Genomic DNA, 20,000 nt, shown 5'->3' with positions numbered 1-20,000 from the left:
TGCAGTGCTAGCTCATTAGGTCGAAGAGCCTATTGCTTTTACCTTCCCTGCATACTGGAAGAAGAGTTGCAGCACCAAAATGATCTTCCAGGTGTTTGATTTTCTCATAATGCTATTTGTATCACATTTGTAATCATAACCAAGCTCTATGGAGAAAAAAAAAAGAAAAAGGAAAATATCCAGCCCATATGGAAGTCGGAGAGACTGGATTTAATGTTAATATGTTACTGTTAGAATCTTTTTTTTTAAATATTTCAGTTAGTAGTTAGAAATAAAAAATCAAAATGAGGTAATGGTGTATATCAAATTAATTACATACACTAATCTTAGAAATACAAATACATTAATAATAATAATAATGATGATAATGATAATAATAATTTTAATAATTTTGAAAATAATGCCAGCAACAGTGATCATAATAGTTACAATACCTATAGAAATCAATTCTCAACTTTGATGCTAGATGTGGCATAATCTGAGATTGTTGACAAAAATAAACTTTACCACACCCAAATTCATACAGAAGTAGAAACAATCCCATCCCTGTATTTCTACAAGTTTGCAAATCTGACATACAAAAATTATCTGAAATATTGATAAGACAAACTCCAAAATTTCTAATCATCACCTTTTTTTTTATTTTTTTACCATCTTCATAGTTTTTCCAGAGCCTTATCTAACAGAAGTACTGGCAAAAAAAAAGAGATAGTATTCACATACATTGGCCAATTCTTTAATCCTGATATGCTAGAACTATCAGATAGATCAACTATACAAACAGAATGGTGAGGAATAGGAGATTATGAAGTGAAAGGGAGAAAGAAGAAAAAAAAATCTTAGTAACACAAGTCTCTAATTCTACTACTTTCATTTTATTTTTTTTTGTATAATCTAAAAAAAGAGAAACTGATTTACAAAAATAAACAATCACAATTGCAAGGACACTGTAACATTAATACTGAGGAAAATATCGTCCCAACCTTCTTTACAGAATCAAATGGTTGATGTTATGAGAATACCAACTCGACTTTTCTTTCTTTTTCACTTGAAAGTTCAAAGTTTGTCTTATGACTAAAGGTAACTAATACAGAGTAATAGAGGAGAAAAAGAATGATGATAATAGTAATAATGATAACATTCTAAATTTACTGGCTGGATGAGTCTACAAAACTACATGATATCACTGTATTATCATTAACAGCTATCACAATATCAACCTTCCATCCAGTGAGCAATCTGCATGACCAATAGTGTATACCTTCATTCTCCATGCCTTTAAAACTTAATATAAGTGAAAAAATATATAATGAAAGCAAAAGTGTTCCACAGCAATAGTGCTGAGACAAAGTTCCAGAGTAAAACATCAACTGAACACTTGATACTCACACTTTAAGTGTTCGACTTGCTTGTTCCAGGAGAGATGTGTGCTTACCTAGGGATTAGTGCAAATGTTATACGAAGTTCTACTCTTAGGTGAAATACCCTAGTTATTCTCATCCACATAAACAAGCTCATCAACCTTAAGGATGTTTGTCTTAAAGCATGGAAGAGAAAATAAGAAAATTACAATGAAATACAAAGAAAAAAAAGGAAGAAGAAAAAGAAAATAGTAAGAAAAAAAGGGGGGGGAGAGAAAGAGAGAGAGAGAGAGAGAGAGAGAGAGAGAGAGAGAGAGAGAGAGAGAGAGAGAGAGAGAGAGAGAGAGAGAGAGAGAGAGAGAGAGAGAGAGAGAGAGAGAGAGAGAGAAAAATCTGGGGTGGAACAGTCAACCTCATTTGCCGATACATACAGAAAGACCTTGGTGCATTTCTTTCACTATCCCAACACCGACAAGGTGCTTCCCCTGAGCACCATCCTAAGCTGGCTACTTGATAACATTTCTGAATGTCAACAATTAACCAGTTTGTAAAAAATCAATATCAGATTGATGCATGTGGCAAGATGATTTTTATAGGAAAAAGGTATTCACATTAACATTGCACATGAATAAAAGATGGACAGACAGGCAGAGCCCAACACTGACAGGTATCAGAAATCTATGAGCGCCATAAACTCTGGTGATTTCTGGCAATGTCCTGATGCTGGGCACTTGAGTCTGCTACATATAGTAGAACTTCATGCTCCATGCGGTCTGGCACGTTGCTGTGTGTACAGCCATACTCCACAGACCAAGCAGTATGTTATGACGCCTGTACACGTGACCCGTCGGGAAGGGGTTGAGAGAGAAAACTAAAGGACTTCAAAAGAAAATATCAAGTCAACACTAAATTCTTTTAAATAATCTGAGGAAGAAAGAAAGTGAGAGAGAGAATATCAATTATAGAATCTGGTTAAGCTTTATCAGCATCTTATTTTCAATGCTGCAATTAGTGACTCCATTTCACACCAGCAAAAACCAAAGTCAACAGTAAACAGCAATATGATTATTAGTATTCCTAGATGTTCTTATGAATTTGAAGCATAGGGTAATATTTGGCAATTGTTACTGGCACGAAGCATTATGAAATCTATGTCAAAAACTGTTAAAAAACAAGAAGAGGAGACAAGAGAAAAAAAGAAAATATACTTTATTATCACCAAAAACCTATCATGTGAAAGCCCACTCATATGGAATATTCTTAAACATGTATTAACAAGTTTTGTCCTATTTTGGAGGTGTGGTGGTAGGGGGGGGGGCAATGGGACTGGGTGGGTGAGGCAAGGAGGGGGGGAAGGGGAATGCAAAGACTACCTAAGAGCACCAAGACAAGATATACTAATGCACATACATAAATCTATACACCAAAGGATTCTTCATGGACAAAATGTATGCATGGTAAAATCTTAAAATACAAGAGAAAAAAATAAAAAACAATAATCAAATAAAAAAATAAAAACAGCATTAGTAGAAGACAAAAATTTAAATGCCATGGAGTCAACACCCATCAGCAAATGTGAATAAAAAGCCATTTATAATGAGGGAGGGAGGAAAATAAAGTTAATTCTGCCAGCATCAGCTGCTCTCATTAAACAGTCAAGCAGGTTCCGTGGTCATGGGCTCATCCCTTGAAAGTTAGCTTCAAATGCCTCATGGTTGCGAGTCATCGGCAGGGAAAGAGAGAGAGAGAGAGAGAGCCAGAGAGAGTGAGAGAGAGAAAGAGAGACGAGAGAATGCGAGTCCCACTAAAGACCCATTTAGAAGGGGATAAAGGGGTTAACCTAAAGGACCTAGTCAGCTAGTCTGCTTTCCTTGGCCGTCGCCGCCTCACTTCTGGAGAGGTTTTGGGGCTTCCTGATTCTTTGTCTTCTTCAGCTTGAGAGTCCTCCTCCTCCTCCTCCTCTTCTTCCTTCTTTTCTTCTTCCTCCTTCTCTTTCTGTTCCTCCTCTCCCTCCTCATCCTCATCCTCTTCTACATCTTCATTCTCATCTCCACTACCTGCTTTCTTTCTTTCCTCTTTATCATCACTTTCTTCTTGTCCTTGTGACTCCTCCTCAGCATCTTCACTCTTTGCTTTAGTATCTTCTACTAAATCTTCCTCCTATAAGAAAATCAAGGTAAAAAGTTTCTGAAGGTGTGAAGATTCCTCAAAAAAAATTCAAATATTTACACAAGTGTGTTTTATCTGGGTTAGACCATTTTCCTTCATATGATAATATCTAAGAATGACGTAATAAATAATGGCAAATTAATATCCAGAGGCTGGGACTTCCAATCCCTACAAAAGCATTTGGGTAATATAATATAGTAACTTTGGGTAAATAATGTGATAATTAAGCCTATAGAAACAATGTGACATCTAAATGCTGATACATTAAAAGATAGAACTTTTATAGATATTTCTGGTAAGCCTAATACACCTTGTGTCCAAAGATGCCCACATATGAGAGCTATATAAAAAAAGGAACCGTTCCATAATATCAAATGAAAACAAATGTAAAATTTTGGAAATAATTTCATTTTTTCCTTTGTCTGATGAGGAACTCTTGACAATTTGAAACATTACATTCATTTTCAGTTATTGTGGCAGTGTTTCTTTCTATCTTTATGCATGCATTATTGCGTTTATGTTCATAGGAGCTTTCACATGTACCCTTATTGATCCTAATAACATTAATCTTGCCACTGCTACAAAATCTTGAACAGTCATCACTTACATCATCATCTGCTTTAAGACCAGCTGACGTGACAACCGGAGCTGGGCCTGGTGCCTTGGGAGGGAACACAAAATCGATGATACACACCAGGATCTGTAGAGAAGAGACAAGATTGTGTGTTTAACTTTTCTAATCAACTATGATCACATTTATTAGTATCTATTAGTATTTTCCAAGATAAGGTTCCAGAAGTATTTCCTAATCTGATGATAATCTTTTGCCAATAACTAGACTTAAGACTAATCCTTTCGACAGAGGCTTTAACATAGAGAATCATCAAAGAAAAAGAAATAATGAAATCAAATCTTTGTATCTGTCATTTAGGACACAGGAGTGATTACCATGGTTACTGATGATACCTCAAGTACATGTCCACAATATGTGTTATCTCTATGCTTCTATTTCCAAGGTTTCATTGTATTGCTTATCTACCATGCAGTATGAAATATTTCTCCACAACACAGACTTTTAACAAACATCTGGCTTGATACAAAAACATGGCATAATATAGCAAAATAATAAGGCACTGATAACCCACTTTAGTATGAAGATCTTTAAAAATTATAATAAAGATACAGAATATTCATATCTATTTTTACATGGTTATCATGGATTATTAATTACTATGCATATAACCTTACCCCGCAGATCAAGCGAGTTTGTTATGATGGTTATAAACGTGGCCCAGTAGTAACAGGTTAAAGTTGATGTATGAATTATATGTAAATATGAAAAAGTACTACTCAAAGTACATTGGACATGTACATAATGAAATTACTCTTCAGAAAACAGATAAGAAAATAAGAATTCTATCCTGTTACTACCGGGTCACGTGTAAAGCCGTCATAACAAACCACTTGATCTGCCGGGCATGGCTATACGCATGGCACATCCAGCGGATGTAGCAGACTACCACTCCCAGCAGCAGGACAGTTGCCAGAAATCACTGAGAGTCTGAGAAGCTATGAGATTTCTAATACCATCAATGATGGATTAATATTGATTACCAAAACTATTGCAATAGAAAATGAACTTGCTACACAGCTTTGATTACTACCTTGATATTACATGATTAATATTATTTATTCACAATGGACACGTTCTGCAAGCACCATTTAGTAGTTTGTGCTTTTCACATATTTCTCTCCAAGAAAATTACCCACAAAAATATCAACGATTCACATAGTAGTAACAAAAATGATCACCACAATCTCCACTTGTACTTACCAAGCCAAGCAAAGCACCAACCAAAATGGTGGCGAGGGCAAAGACAAGGTATGACCCCCATGTCGGGAGTCCATAGTCTTCCACTAAGACTGAATGAACTCCTCGGAGAACCATGGAGAGCTGAAAGTAGAAGTATGATGCTTTAGAATGTGAAGTGTACATACACACACCAGTACGCAACTTTGTTATAAAAATTCGAAATGAGAAAATGTATTATAATAATCTTATAGTTAGATTTAGAAGTTTGGCAGTTACAAGAAAAGGCAGTGTGATATGAAATCTTGCATTTGCATCTTGAAAATATTAACAATAGACATATCAAATATAAAATGTAAACAAATTGTATACTACTGTCAAGAAAGGAAATAATACCTGGGGTTAGACTTTTTTTTCACAAAATATATATTCATACAGTGTATATATATAAAAATATTATTATTATATATATATATTATATATATTTTATATATAGTATATTATATTATATATACACATATATAACCATATATATACACATATACATAACCCTATATATACACATATACATATACATATATATACACAACTATACATATACATATATATACACAACTATACATATACATATATATACACAACTATACATATACATATATATACAACATAATACATTTTACATATATATATATATTATATATTTTTATAATAAATATATATATATAATATATATATATATATTTTATATAGTATATATAATATAAAATATTATATATATATATATGTATATATATATATGTTATATTTGTATATGTATTGTATTTATATATATTGTTTTATTTTTATTGTCTGTATAATTTATATATATATAGTATTATATATATAAAATATATGTATAATTATATATATATATAGATATATATATATTATATATATAATATATATTATCATATATTACTATATATAATATATACTATATTATATTTTAATATATATATCATTATTATATATATATATATATAATATATATATATATTTATATATATATATATACACACACATATACACATGTACATATATACAGTCTCAGTCAGACAGATAGTTGCTGACTACACCACTGTCCAAGTTCGGTAGCCTATGCATAAACCGAGGTCCAAATGATGGACAGTCGGGCAGTGCTGTCTGGCATCTTTGCTAAATTTCCCTGAAATTGTTGCATTTAAAATACAGTAACTGATGCCTTTTGGATTTTCTCATCACACCATCTGTATTTTCATGGTGTTTGTGCATTATTGTAAGAAATTGGGAAAAACAAATTGCTCTCTGACCAGAAAATAGATAAAATTACTGGTTTGCACAAGGCCGATGTATGAACAAAAGAAATTGCTAAAGCTGTCAGTGTTTGTGAGAGGACTGTTCAATAGATAGATCCGAAAGTTTTGTTGAGAGAGGGGAGAGAAGTTGCCTCCTCTTCCTCCTTGCCCTAGTAAACACAGAAAAATCTCACCCAGTACTGAGAGCTTGATCTAGAGGCCTACTCACTGCTAGGCTTTTCAAGGAATCTAACCCCCATTATTAGGTGAGGTTAGTGAGCAAACTGTGTGAAAGTGCCAACACAATACACCTAGATTTGGAACACACGCAATGACACAAAACCATTTTATGCATTCCTCAGTGCAAGAGAAGGAATGCTTTTGCAAAGAAGTATATTAAAAGGCCAGTAGATAGTTGGAGGTCAGTTTTGTGGTCAGACGAAGACACATTCAATGTGACATGTACTCGCTATCATCATCATCATTTAACGGTAGGTTCATGTCTGAGCCGCCGTGGTCACAGCATGATACTCAATTGCAGTTTTCATGTTGTGATGCTCTTGGAGTGAGTACGTGGTAGGGTCCCCAGTTCCTTTCCACGGAGAGTGCCGGTGTTACCTTTTTAGGTAATCATTCTCTCTTATTTTATCCGGGCTTGGGACCAGCACTGACTTGAGCTGGCTTGGCCACCCAGTGGCTAGGTAGGCAATCGAGGTTGAAGTTCCTTGCCCAAGGGAACAACGCGGCGATCGGTGACTCGAACTCTCGAACTCAGATTGCCGTCGGGACAGTCTTGAGTCCGACGCTCTAACCATTCGACCACCGCGGCCTTGACGATCATGTGCTTCCATGATTTTTCTTGGCAATTTAGAGCGGTGGTTTGCCATTGCCTTCCGCCCGGTGTTTTTTTTTTTTTTTTTTTTTTTTTTTTTTTTTTTTTTTTTTTTTTCGAGTCACCATCTCTATTTACCCGGCACTGACTTGGGCTGACTTGGTCCCCCAGTGGCTAGGCAGGCAATCGAGGTGAAGTTCCTTGCCTAAGGGAAACAACGCGGCGGTCGGTGACTCGAACCCTCGAACTCAGATTGCCGTCGTGCCAGTCTTGAGTCCGACGCTCTAACCATTCGGCCACCGCGGCCCCGTAGTCGCTATGGGAAGGTGAAAAGACATAAATCACGTTCCAACTCAAAGGACCCAAAGTTAGTGGAAGGGACAATAAAACTCCCTCAGTATTTGATAGTTTGGGCCCGTTTTACATACTATGGGGTTGGAGAATGCACTGTCCTCCCCAAACCATGAACAAAGAGAAGTACATAGTACTGCTCACTGATCATTTAGAGAAATGTCAATAGACATTTTATCATAAAGATGGTGCCCCTTGTCATACAGCTAAATTGATTAATGAATACCTAGACCTTTATGGTATAGACCATTTCAAGGACTGGCCTAGTAATTTCCCCCGACATCAACTCCATCGAGAACCTCTGGGGCATTGTTAAAGGGCAGCTACACGGGCAAGATGTGTCCTCGCTCACTAGGTTAGAGAAAGCCATCTGCTTTGTGTGGGTCAATCTGAACCCAGAAATACCACAAAACCTTGCTCTTTCCATTCCAAACTGGCTCAAAGCAGTCCTGAAAGCCAAAGGAGGCCCCAACAGATATTGAAATTTGGTCACTTGCCAATAATCTTTTTTCTTTATTAACCTAAACTTTAATTTCTTTATTTTTTGCAATTCCAACTACTCTAATGGCCATGAATGTGAATGTATGTATATATGTATATATGTATATATATATATATATATATATATATATATATATATATATATTTTATATATATATATATATACTTTATATATATATATATTATATATTATATATTATATATTATATATTATATATTATATATTATATAATATACATATATATATATATAAATATAAAAATAAATAAATAAATAAACAAATAAATATCTTTCTTTCATTCTTTATCTTATGAAGAGAAAAAATTCCTTTATGGTGAATTACCTGCAAAGGAAAACTGTGTGTTGACAGGATTAACAAGTTAATGTTATGTGACAAAATGTGCAATCGTGGTTAAATAAAAGGAAGCAGTGAAATGCCCACAAAGAGTTTTTCTTTGTGCATTTGTGAGATGGTGCTTCACAATAAAACTATGAATATATATAATTTTCACAGCTATATCCTGGAACAAAGGAATTTCAGAAAAAAAGAAGAAAAAAAAATAAAAATAAATAAATAAATAAAATAAAAAGAATAAATAATAAATAAAAGAAAAACAAAAGCAACCAAAATAATCCTATTACCCTTTCTTATTTTCTGAAATAAAGTAGTCCCCCCCCCCCCACTTTTTCATACAGCCCAGGTAGTACTTGGATTCCTTCTAAGAAACTTATCTCTTACTCGAACATATTTGCGTACCTCTGCTTTGGATCTAATCTGTGCACATTATTTTGGTTCATGTATAAAAATATTGACCTTTAATGTTAAATGAAAAGAAAAGATAAAATGAGAAATTATGTGGAATATATTGGAATATAAAAAACAAAGGATGACGTATTTACCCTCCTAGCTAGAAATTAAACCAAAATGATACTGAAACTTCAACATATATAATAAAATCATAAATAAACACATCAGGCTGTGCTTTAATTACACTTATATAAGTGAGGGAGAGGCAACATCTAAAATACAATCACATTTAAAAGTAAGGCAACTACAGGAGGTGTTCCATATTCAAGGACCTATTGTGCCACACATTTACTAAACATTTATTGCCATGCCTCTCACTCACCCAACTGGTCACCTGCCTAACTTTCACCTTCATCAGAGAAAGAAAAAAAAAAGGGTAATTGAATAGTATGTAATCTTGAAGATATACACTGTGTTGTGTATATGTGTTTTCTTTTTATGTGCATACCTGCGTTCATGTGTTTATTTTCCAATAGTTGATGCTCTTTGCCTTCATTAAAAATAATTTCTATACAGCAAAGATTGTGTTCAAACATTAATTCAGGAATATTAGTATACTGACAATCTGGGGGTTGACATTTTTTTTATAAAGCCTATACCAAGTTGAACAATGTTAATTGGCAACAAATATAGAAAAAATATGAATGAGGATGAATACTTCACAGCACAACAGATGCATTTGACTGGTTTTGACTAAATCTGTCAGAATTTTCTGGCAATAATAAAATAACAACCAATCAAATGTATCTCATTCTCACCCATACTGAGCTACATATTGATATAGAAGAGTGCTATATGTTAGTTTCAACTCTGTAAACAAGCATACATCAACATCTTTCAACATGTTTGTAAAGAACATATTAATCTCCCAGTAATGAACAAATCAGCAAAGTTGAAAAACTCAAGACCACTGTAGTGTCATGTTCCAGCAAATTAAAGAAAAATTTAATGTGGTTTGTGGCCTATGTCTGCAGGTCACCGATGTAAAATTAAAATTCTGACTAATTACTTTCAAATTTATTTTCCTTAATCTTTTATCATCATCTATCTTTGCATTCACTTCATTTACTCATCATAAATAATGGTTACCTACCACTGGTCATGGTTACCTTTATAATTTTGTTTACTCTCCAAAACAGCCAAGTTAGTATCTTATACCCTATTCATGTATTTCCTTCTCCTTCACTCTCCTCATACTTCCCACAGACCCCCCCCCCTCCTCATACCATCTACTGCAATAGCTACACCAATAACAATCCCAAACTCAAGTTCCATTCCCCTCACCGAATACCCGAGCCCAACGTTCAAATTCCTCAGACACTCGTGTCATCCTACCTTGAAAAACTGCGAAACAACCGACATCTGGAAGGAAGCCGGCGACTTCCACGCAGGGACCTCTTCCACCTCCTGCCATCGCCGCTCCTCCACAAAGCTCATGAACTCATCCTTGTCTCGAGATCCCCGGTACTGTCGGAACTTTCCATCCTTTACGCTGAAGGAAGTTTGAGGGTTGAAAATCATCTCTCGGAATGAAAAGACTAAAGGTTGAAAGAAAATCTTATATAGGAAGAGAGGTTAGATGGAAGGAGGTGAGAGGGGAGAGGAAGAGTGAGGGTGTAAAAAAGAAAGGGAGAAGGAGAGAGGAGATGAAGGCAAACAGAGAGAGAGAGAGAGAGAGAGAGAGAGAGAGAGAGAGAGAGAGAGAGAGAGAGAGAGAGAGAGAGAGAGAGAGAGAGAGAGAGAGAAATTACAATAACAATACTTCTTAAACTAGTCAACCAAATAAACACAGGAATAGTAATCTTTTTCATCTCTCAAAATAATAATCATAAAAGATGTATAAACCAAGGCTTTCTCTACAAAAAGTAATGAATTCAATAGGAAAATAAATGAAAAACTTAACAAGAAGATATATATATATATAAAAGGAAAGAAAGAAAGAAAGAAAGAAAGAAAGAAAGAGAAAACGACTAACAACTTTAACAGTGCAGGTTCAAAATCCATGCAATGCAACTGGAAAACACACTCACTGATAAATTGTGGGCAATGCAGTGACCATGAAGCGACCTGATAATCCTGGGGAGTTTGTGACGTCCACCTGTCCCACGGAGATGCCCAAGTCATCGCTCCAGGTTGCAAAGTCTTGCCAAATGGGCTTCAAGGCTTTGCAAGCAGGGCACCAAGGGGCAAAGCTGTGGAAGAAGTAGCAAAATAAGTCAAGGAAAAAAGATAAGTAAATAAATAAATAAATAAATAAATGAATGAATAAATATACATATAAATAAATAAATCCATGATGGGCTATATGAATATCATGCAAAAACATCAACAGAATTTTTACTATCTGGGGCAATGTCTTCCTTCTCAAGTATCATCTCTCTCTAGTATAGTCTAAAAATCTGACACATATGTGGTACACCTTTGAACTAAACGAAAGACCAAAAGAAAGAGAGAAAGAGAGAAAGAAAGAAAGAGAGAAAGAGAGAAAGAAAGAAAGAAAGAAAGAAAGAAAGAAGAAGAAGAAGAAGAAGAAGAAGAAGAAGAAGAAGAAGAAGAAGAAGAAGAAGAAGAAGAAGAGAAGAAGAACAAGAAGAAGAACAAGAAGAAGAACAAGAAGAAGAACAAGAACAAGAAGAAGAAGAAGAAGAAGAAGAAGAAGTAGTAGTAGAAGTGGGGAGAGAGAGAGAGAGAGAGAAAAAAAATTCTAGATATCCGTAGGTAAACTGGTAAAGTTTGCCCCACATCCTCAACTGTGCATATATGTATCAAACATGTCCTTTAGGGATTAAACACTTTTTATAATTTACTTCTCTACTTCTGCTGGTGTCAGTTCAAAATAAGATTTTACTACAGTGTATTCAATTTCAGAGAAGAAAAGACTGAAGTACTTGATTTACCTGGTTTTATTTTTTAAATATTTATCAGCTGTCAAATATTTACATTTACATTTGTTTTGTATCTTTTAAAAATCCTATATATAATATTTCTTTTGTTGTTGACGCTGCTGCTGTCTTTTAATTTGCTGCCTTCTAAACCATTTTATACTCGAGCTTCCAAGGTGAGTTGCCATTCTCAGTCTCAGTCTCTCTCTCTCTCTCTCTCTCTGAGACTGGACAGAGTATAGTTGACATTCACATACTCCTAAAACATATGTAATACTAACTTAACAGAATTCACTCATGATGTACCTCAATTATCCTAGTAGATACATGTTATCAGTATCAGAAAATGCTATAAGAATAAATATACCAAATCTGGTGGTAAATATAAATTTTCTAGAAGGAGAACTGAACAGGAGGAGAAGCTGCCAAATCAGAGGACAAAGCTCCATTGGTTACGAGGTAATACAAAGTACTACTTGTCTATGCTCACTGTCCCATTAAAAGACTTTAGGGTTGATATTGAAACAAATCAAAGTGCGATCCATATACCATATATATATACACGAGTTTTATACACCGAAAATATAGTGAGAATGAACCTCGCTAAACTCACATTCTCCCGGTCCATCAACATTAACATAGATGGCTCTACAAGTGCTTAGTCACCAAGGAGTCAGCTATTAGTCTTACCTAGATCACCTGTTTACCCTTTCCTTGATTTTTTGAAAGCTTCACATCTATTATTTCATTATCTTTGATGTTATTAATATTTTAACAATTCAATAATCATAATATCAATAAGAATGACAACAATGTTAATATTAATAGTATTAGAAAGAAAAACACAGTTTCCCGCAAATTAAGGAATGGGGAAATCAGGATCGGTCACTAAGGCCAACTAATAGACTCCTTGGTGGCTGAACACACGTAGAGCCATCTGCATCTAACAAAGCTCACAAAAATCTAAAGGGGACAGTACATAAACCTGCAGACATTGGGTTAATGTCTACAACAGTTGATGTGCAGTGCTTGAGATGTTGCTATATATCTTTAGATTTACAAATTTTAGACCTTCAAGTATGCCTTGTAAAAGACCAACAACACATAAGTGTAATAAGCTAAATAAGCTAGACTATTTTTGCAGACAATAAGATCCTAAATACTTAGTTGTCCAAAGAAAACTCCAAACCCAGAAATAAAGACAATATCAATAGACCAACACAATCAACATTAATAAACAAATCAAAAAAGGATAATGAAAGACATAAGACTACAATATTCAAAGCCTAAAACTGAAAGAGAAAGAGCAATGCATATATACATAATGATCGAATAGTAAGGTGAGTGAAAGACAAGCCAGGATAAACAACCCAAAGGTGTCATGGGTCTGCATCCTGTAGGAAATCTTGAGCTGAGAATGAGATATGACAGCAGGATGTAAGTAAAGGGACATGGGGAGGGGGGGGGTAAGATAGTAAGAGATACAGAGGGAGGGAGGGAAGGAAAGGGACACAGGGAGTGAGGGTTGGGGGGGGGGGTGAGGGAAGAGGAGAGCAAGATTGTGTGTATGAGGTAGAAAGATAGATAGATAGATAGGGAGAGAGGGAGAGGGAGGGAGGGAGAGAGAGAGAGAGAGAGAGAGAGAGAGAGAGAGAGAGGAGAGAGAGAGAGAGAGAGGAGAGAGAGAGAGAGAGAGAGAGAGAGAAAAAAAAGAGAGAGAGAGAGAAAGAGAGAGAGAAGAGAGAGAGAGAAGAGAGAGAAGATAGAGAGAGAGAAGATAGAGAGAGAGAAGAGAGAGAGAGAAAAGAGAGAGAGGGAGGAGGGAGAAAAGAGAGAGAGAGAGGAAAAAGAGAGAGAGAAGGGAGAAGGGAGAGAGAGAGAAGTGAGAAGGGAGAGGGAGAAAGAGAGAAGGGAGAGGTAGAAGAGAAAGAGGGAGAGAGTGAAACAGAAAAGAAGGGGGGGAAGGAGGGAGGGAGGGGGGGAGGGAGGGAGGGAGGGAGGGAGAGAGAGAGAGAACAGGAGGGAGGGAGAAGAAGAAAATCAACAATTTTCACTCATACCTCCTAAATTGCGAATACAAGTGCAATATACAGTTAACATAAGGATGGCTGTTAACAAGCAAACAAATATTTGAAACTTGCACATGTGGGAGAGAATTTCTGGCAATAGTAGGCAACTAATAAGTTTGGTTGTATAATAGAAATTCACTAAAGAGAATTGGCTTGGTTTCTCAAAATAAGGTTTGGTTGATAATATAATGATTATTTGTTTTTCAATTTACCACCTAACTGCCTTGAATTCAATAACCCTAGCTTGTACTGGGTCAGCATTTTAGCTATGACAATAGACTTTACTGGAAGAGATATTGTGATATCTAGAACAATTTTCTAATCAATGTTCCTAATAACTTGCCACAGGCCCACATGTAAATCACCTTGGCTTCCATGCCTGTCAACATTTTGAATGTTCTGCCAAGAGAACATGCAGACCTCCCTTCTAATTTATCATATGAGGTGGTACCCTAAATATCATCTTGGTTAGAGAATGCAGTGAAAATCTGTTGGCCTTTGCCGAAGCACCAAAGCAAAGAGGCCTCTGTGATGTCTGCCGGTGTGCCACTATTTAGTATCATATTAGACTTACAAAGGTATTTTAACCCTATCACAATGGCAGACACTGGATGATGCATTATCATGTCACCTCTAATGCAGGGATAATATCTTATTTGCAGTCATGCCTGCTTTAAAGAATTGTGCACTTGGTTGGCCCTGGCTGCTTTTCCTGAAGAGAAAGAGCTCTTCATAAATGGGCTTAAAAACCTCTTTTTAGCCTCATTACCTAAAAAATGGTTTATGCAGACTAAGAGCAGAGAGGACAGGATAATTTTATGATTACCATGCTCATGATTTATTCCTTTGAGCAGCTGACTCCACGTGCACCTTGTGTGTTCAGTATTGCACTCGGAGCTCCTGTTCTGAAGGACTTAGATACAGCATATTTCAAATAACTTTGAATACAAGACTTAGGGAAAGTATGATAGACAGAAAAAAAGAAGAAAGTGCATTTGATCGAGTTGGAGACTTGCCAGTGACAGTCGTTTTGTTGTAAACTTTTACCATACCAGTACTACTACAACTAATAATAATCATGATATTATAATGATTATGATAAAAATAAATAACAACAATAATATTAGCAATAATAATTATGAAATAAAATATGATCTGCTGAAATACACAATGGTATCTACACTTAGTGCTCCTGCAAAGGCCAACAAACATCCATCCCATATGTTCAGAAAGATTAGAATTTTGACTGGTTTCTATATAACAATAAATCACCAGGAAGATTGACAAGCTTAGGAAGATTATGTTAGTAATTTATAGAATATCTTTACTTCTTAAAATCCATTGTCTTTGGTATTGATATAGCTTTCTTATTATGCCAAGTGTGCATTTACAGTGCTTTAAGTCAGTTGAGATAGTGACAGTACTAGACCTGATAGATAATGAAAGAAGGAGATATCCTAAAAGGTTAGATAATGTGAAATCCAAGTAAGAGAGAGCCTAGTGACATCCTAACTTAGATGAAGTATCCCTCTCTCATAGCTCGCTCAGTCTCAAGTTGCATAGCTTTAAATTGGTAGAAGTTTACACTATGACTGCACCAGTCAGATAAAGTCCCCAACTCAAACCAATCATCATCCTAAAATGCTCAAACTACCATAAAGATTGCTGGATGAACCAAAATCCTTTGGCAATGCTCTTAGTTTTCAGTCGTCCAAACCTGTACTTATTAAATTTTGTTCCAATTTCTCATTGTTTAACCCATAACTGACGGGTAGCATTCATAGAAGCCGGGGCCTTGCTGCCAGGGGCTTATATCGTCGCCCTAGCATGTGCGACCACTCATGCCAAATACCAGCATCTCATGCCGTTTCTTCGTAATACTACGAAGATATATTGTATTTTCAGTTTTCATTATTTTTTACAGTCTCTACTTGCCAAACTTCCTGATAAATCGAGACTGAAGGGTATTTTTGTTGTTATATAGACTCCATAGTTGATCATTATTCGGTCTATAGTCTGAAAAAAATAAGCAGTGTGCGGCATCATGGAGTTGAAATGAGAAAGTGTTAAAACCGACTTAATCACACTTTCACTGGCAAAAAATCATCTTTTGCCGTGATTGTAAAAAAAAAAAAAAAAAAAAAAAAAAAACTCATGGCATGTCCATACATACTCTATGGCATGTGCATACGTGCCCCCGGCAGATGGTCCCGCCATGCCATGGCATGTGCGTACATGCCACCCATCAGCAATGGGTTAATATACACAAGTCTCTTACAAATGACCATGTTAGAAAATAAGTGCAAGTATTAGTAATTCTTAAGAAAGTAACTGCACATCTCTCAGACTATAAGCCTCTATTACCCCAGCAAACAACCTTAAGGGAACTTCATGGAATCCACAAACATCACCGTAAGAACTAAAATCCTTCCTAATCCTCATCCTATCGCCATATATCCCTATCACAGACCGCCTCAGAATCCAACCCAATCGAAGTGGATTAGTCTTCACGCATCATTTTCTTCATTTCTGACATTCTTCTCTCTCTCTCTCTCTCTCTCTCTCTCTCTCTCTCTCTCTCTCTCTCTCTCTCTCTCTCTCTCTCTCTCTCTCTCTCTCTCTCTCTCTCTTTATGGCAGTTATTGGATTTGATGATTCTTTACAGTATGCACACACTCACCAGAGACTAAGTCTCCAAAGCCGCATTAGAAAAATTTATTCAACAATCTAAGTTGCCGTGACTGGGTGTGGGGAGGGAAGATTGTAAATATTTTCTGGAACTCAGTCGAACCAAGTGGATTTAGTTTGTAAGCAGCACTTTGTGAACTTTTTCATTATATATGGGGTTAACATTCTAGTCCATTGATTACATCTTGTATTGATGACCGATTATTTTTTTCTCAACAAGAATATCCACATCGTAAAAATTAACCTTGCTTTTCCTGGAGGAAATGTATACTAAAGTATTACAAATTTATCAACTTACAAAGGAAATGCCATTGATTAGGAATGTCTTTAATTTTGTGTTTCTGACCATTTAAAGGCAAAAATTTACCTTGGACCATATGGCTGGATGAAACTGGGAATATAAAAAAAAAATTAAAAACTTTCTAACCTTTTGGCTCTACCGCCAGATCCCCTATTAACTGCTATATTTCTCTAGTAAGGAGCTTTGCGAATCGCCATTTCTCCCTAGCCAGTGTGGCCGTAATTTTTACTTTACTAATTTTCACAGTATGGACACACTAAGCTGGGGCAAAATGAAGATAATATTCTTGTAGAGGGCTAAAATTTTGTCAAAAACATTCTGCATATGTGAACTGTAACTCTACAAACAAAGCTTTGCTCACGGCCTAAGTCCATTTGGTGCTCCCGAGTTTCAGCTATCTCTTGCCATGCATACCGAAGTGAAGACAATGTTTGCCGAGGGCTGGTGGTAGCAGTGCCCCCAATCAACCCTCCCTCTGCAAGAAGGGCACGCCCAGTCACGGCAAACTAGATTGTTGAATAAAATTTTGTGATGCGGAATTGGAAACTTAATCTCTCGTAAGTGTACCCATAATGGAAAGAATTACAGGCTACCATATTGTTATTAATATATGTTGCCACCAATTAATACTGCTATATTTGGTTAGCAGACATCAATAGGAATCCATCAGTACCAAAGACAATGGATCCAATATGTAGGCTTCTTCTAGAAATTTACAATTACTTTTACTGCCTACTAGTGCTACTGCATGTGTTATTCACAACCAGTACCATAGTCTTCTCTCTGCCTGTGCTGTCCTGTTAGGGGCAATTGCAAAACAAAACATATGGATCAATATAAAAACATCATTATCATAGAAATATGACGAGTAATACAACAGAAACCTTTATCTTTTGCAGATAACAATTTTCATCCAGTGTGTCTAAAGGTCAAAGTGTTCAATAAGTGGTGCTCCTTGTTTTAATGTTCAGGCTCTTTGTCTCTAACCAAATAAGAACGGATATTCCTCTAAACCAGTTTCATTCCCCAACACCACAGCAAACAATACAAACAAAAATATCCCATAGTTTCTGTGATGACATAACAGATGGATAACACACACAAAAAAACACCCATCAATCTATATAACCATAAGTAACTACTTTATTCATCTTATCTATACCCCCTCCCAGTAAGCCTAGAAAGCCCAAGTTAAGGGAGGGTTTCCACGCGGGTTTCCAGCAAAACCCAGCCCCAAGAAAGCCCCCAAAAGGTCAAAATCCCCTCGGAAGCCTCGACCTCCTCCCAACACACACACACACCCACAGGAACCCACAGGCCATAAATCCGGGGAGACCACGCCCTCGACGCCCACCCACACCCTCGTCGGCAGTGCAAACCACCCCTGTCCTCCCCGGGAATACCAAACAAGAGGAGAAAAGACCCGAGAAACGAGCCCAGGAGGAGGGAAAACCACCACGACACCAAGCCCACAAGAACCCCGACAGACCCCGGGACCGGACGGGAAAATCGCCCAAAACACGATACTCACAACTCCACCATCCACTCCCCCTCGAGCATCTGGTGCCAATTGTCTTCATCGAGCTCCACCACGCCGGGCTTGGCCCAGGAACGCGAAACGACGTGCAAAACCACGAAGGAAGCGAGGAGGAGCGTGCGTCTCCGCCTGTCAGTCGCCATGTTGGAGAGGAACGGCCTGCCACAAACACCACGTTCGCCGAGGGAGAAGAGGCGAGGGGTGGGGGTGGGGTGGGGAGGGGAGGGGACGGGAGGGGGACGCTCGGAGTACGCGAACGAGGGAGGGTTGGAGGAGAGGGGAGGAAGAGGAAGGAAGTGGAGGGAGGTTGGAGGGAAATGGAGGGAGGGGGAGAGGGAGGGGAGGAGGGAAGTGGAGAGAAGAGGAGGGGGAGGGAGGGAAGAGGGGAGACGCTCGGAGTACGCAAACGAGGGAGGGTAGGGGAAGGAGGGTTAGGGGGAAGTGGAAGGGAAGGGAGGGGAGGAAGAAGAGGAGGGAGGGGGAGGGGAGGAAGTGGGGGGGAGAGAAAGGAGGGAAGTGGAGGGAGGGAGGGAAGAAGAGGGTGTTAGGGAGAGGAGCAAGGAGGATGAATGAGAAGAGGAGGGATGATTAGGATGAATGAGAAGAGGAGGAGGGGGAAATAAAGAGGAGCAAGAAGAAAAAAAGAGAAGGAAGGAGGAAAGGAATGGGGAGATAAGACACCTAGGAAAAGACAGAGGGAGAGACGAATTTAAAACTTAAAGGGGAGATAAGGAAAAGAAACGAAAAAAAAATGCGAACGAGCGAGGGGAAGAGATAAACAGCCAAGAGGACGAGGGAGAGAAAGAGAAAGAGGAGGAGGAGAACGTTGGAAAGTCGCGAGTCCGGGTTATAATCCTCAACGCCATCTGACAAATGCTAAGATGTCAGACGCATGACTCACGCCTGATATCAAACGCAATATCCCTACATGCGTGCAATTTGACAAATGACAAGTTGACGCGTGGGACGGCGCACTCAATGACTTGAACCAGATAAGTGAAAGCTCGACCCGAAAATGCGTGGGAGAAATATCCTGTCTTCAGTCACCCTTCTGGTTTGTATCGAGTTCATTCGTGTTGGCGAGGAGCTTGTTTATGAATAGGATATCTGTCATATTTATAGTCTCACGGAACAGACTGGTTTAGCGATTATGCAATACTAAAATCCCGAAATGAACGAATCAGTTTTGAGTGTTCTATTCGGTATCTCGAATACATTTGTAAGGCATCCAAAGTTGTGTACAAGGGGAATGATGTAGAATTTCCTTATTACAATGGAGCAACCCGTGCCACACTGTGACAAGCCTGTAGCAAGCCAAACCGGTTTAAAAACACGCATTGCCCGGAACAACCGCACGTGGCTTGTGCATGTCTGAATG

The 20,000-nt window shown here is 37.3% G+C and overlaps 1 protein-coding gene across 1 annotated transcript in view; it reads right to left on the bottom strand.

Annotated features, from left to right (window-relative positions):
• Positions 1–18,817, bottom strand: part of LOC119575321 (thioredoxin-related transmembrane protein 1-like) — a 19,065-nt gene extending 248 nt beyond the window's left edge. The window contains exons 1-6 of the mRNA XM_037922868.1: positions 18,617–18,817; positions 11,176–11,337; positions 10,481–10,637; positions 5,365–5,484; positions 4,138–4,230; positions 1–3,521 (exon numbers count right to left, since the gene is read on the bottom strand). The exon at positions 1–3,521 is cut by the window's left edge and continues 248 nt beyond it. Of these exons, the coding sequence (XP_037778796.1) occupies positions 3,219–3,521; positions 4,138–4,230; positions 5,365–5,484; positions 10,481–10,637; positions 11,176–11,337; positions 18,617–18,765 (984 nt within the window). The 5' untranslated portion in view covers positions 18,766–18,817 and the 3' untranslated portion in view covers positions 1–3,218. The remainder of the gene's footprint in view (positions 3,522–4,137; positions 4,231–5,364; positions 5,485–10,480; positions 10,638–11,175; positions 11,338–18,616) is intronic.
• Between the last annotated feature and the right edge of the window lie 1,183 nt (positions 18,818–20,000).

Source organism: Penaeus monodon, chromosome 7 (genome assembly GCF_015228065.2).
Source record: "Penaeus monodon isolate SGIC_2016 chromosome 7, NSTDA_Pmon_1, whole genome shotgun sequence".
NCBI classification, from domain to species: Eukaryota; Metazoa; Arthropoda; class Malacostraca; order Decapoda; family Penaeidae; genus Penaeus; species Penaeus monodon.
Note: the sequence above shows the minus strand (reverse complement) of the source record. Positions and strands in the feature narration are given on the sequence as shown.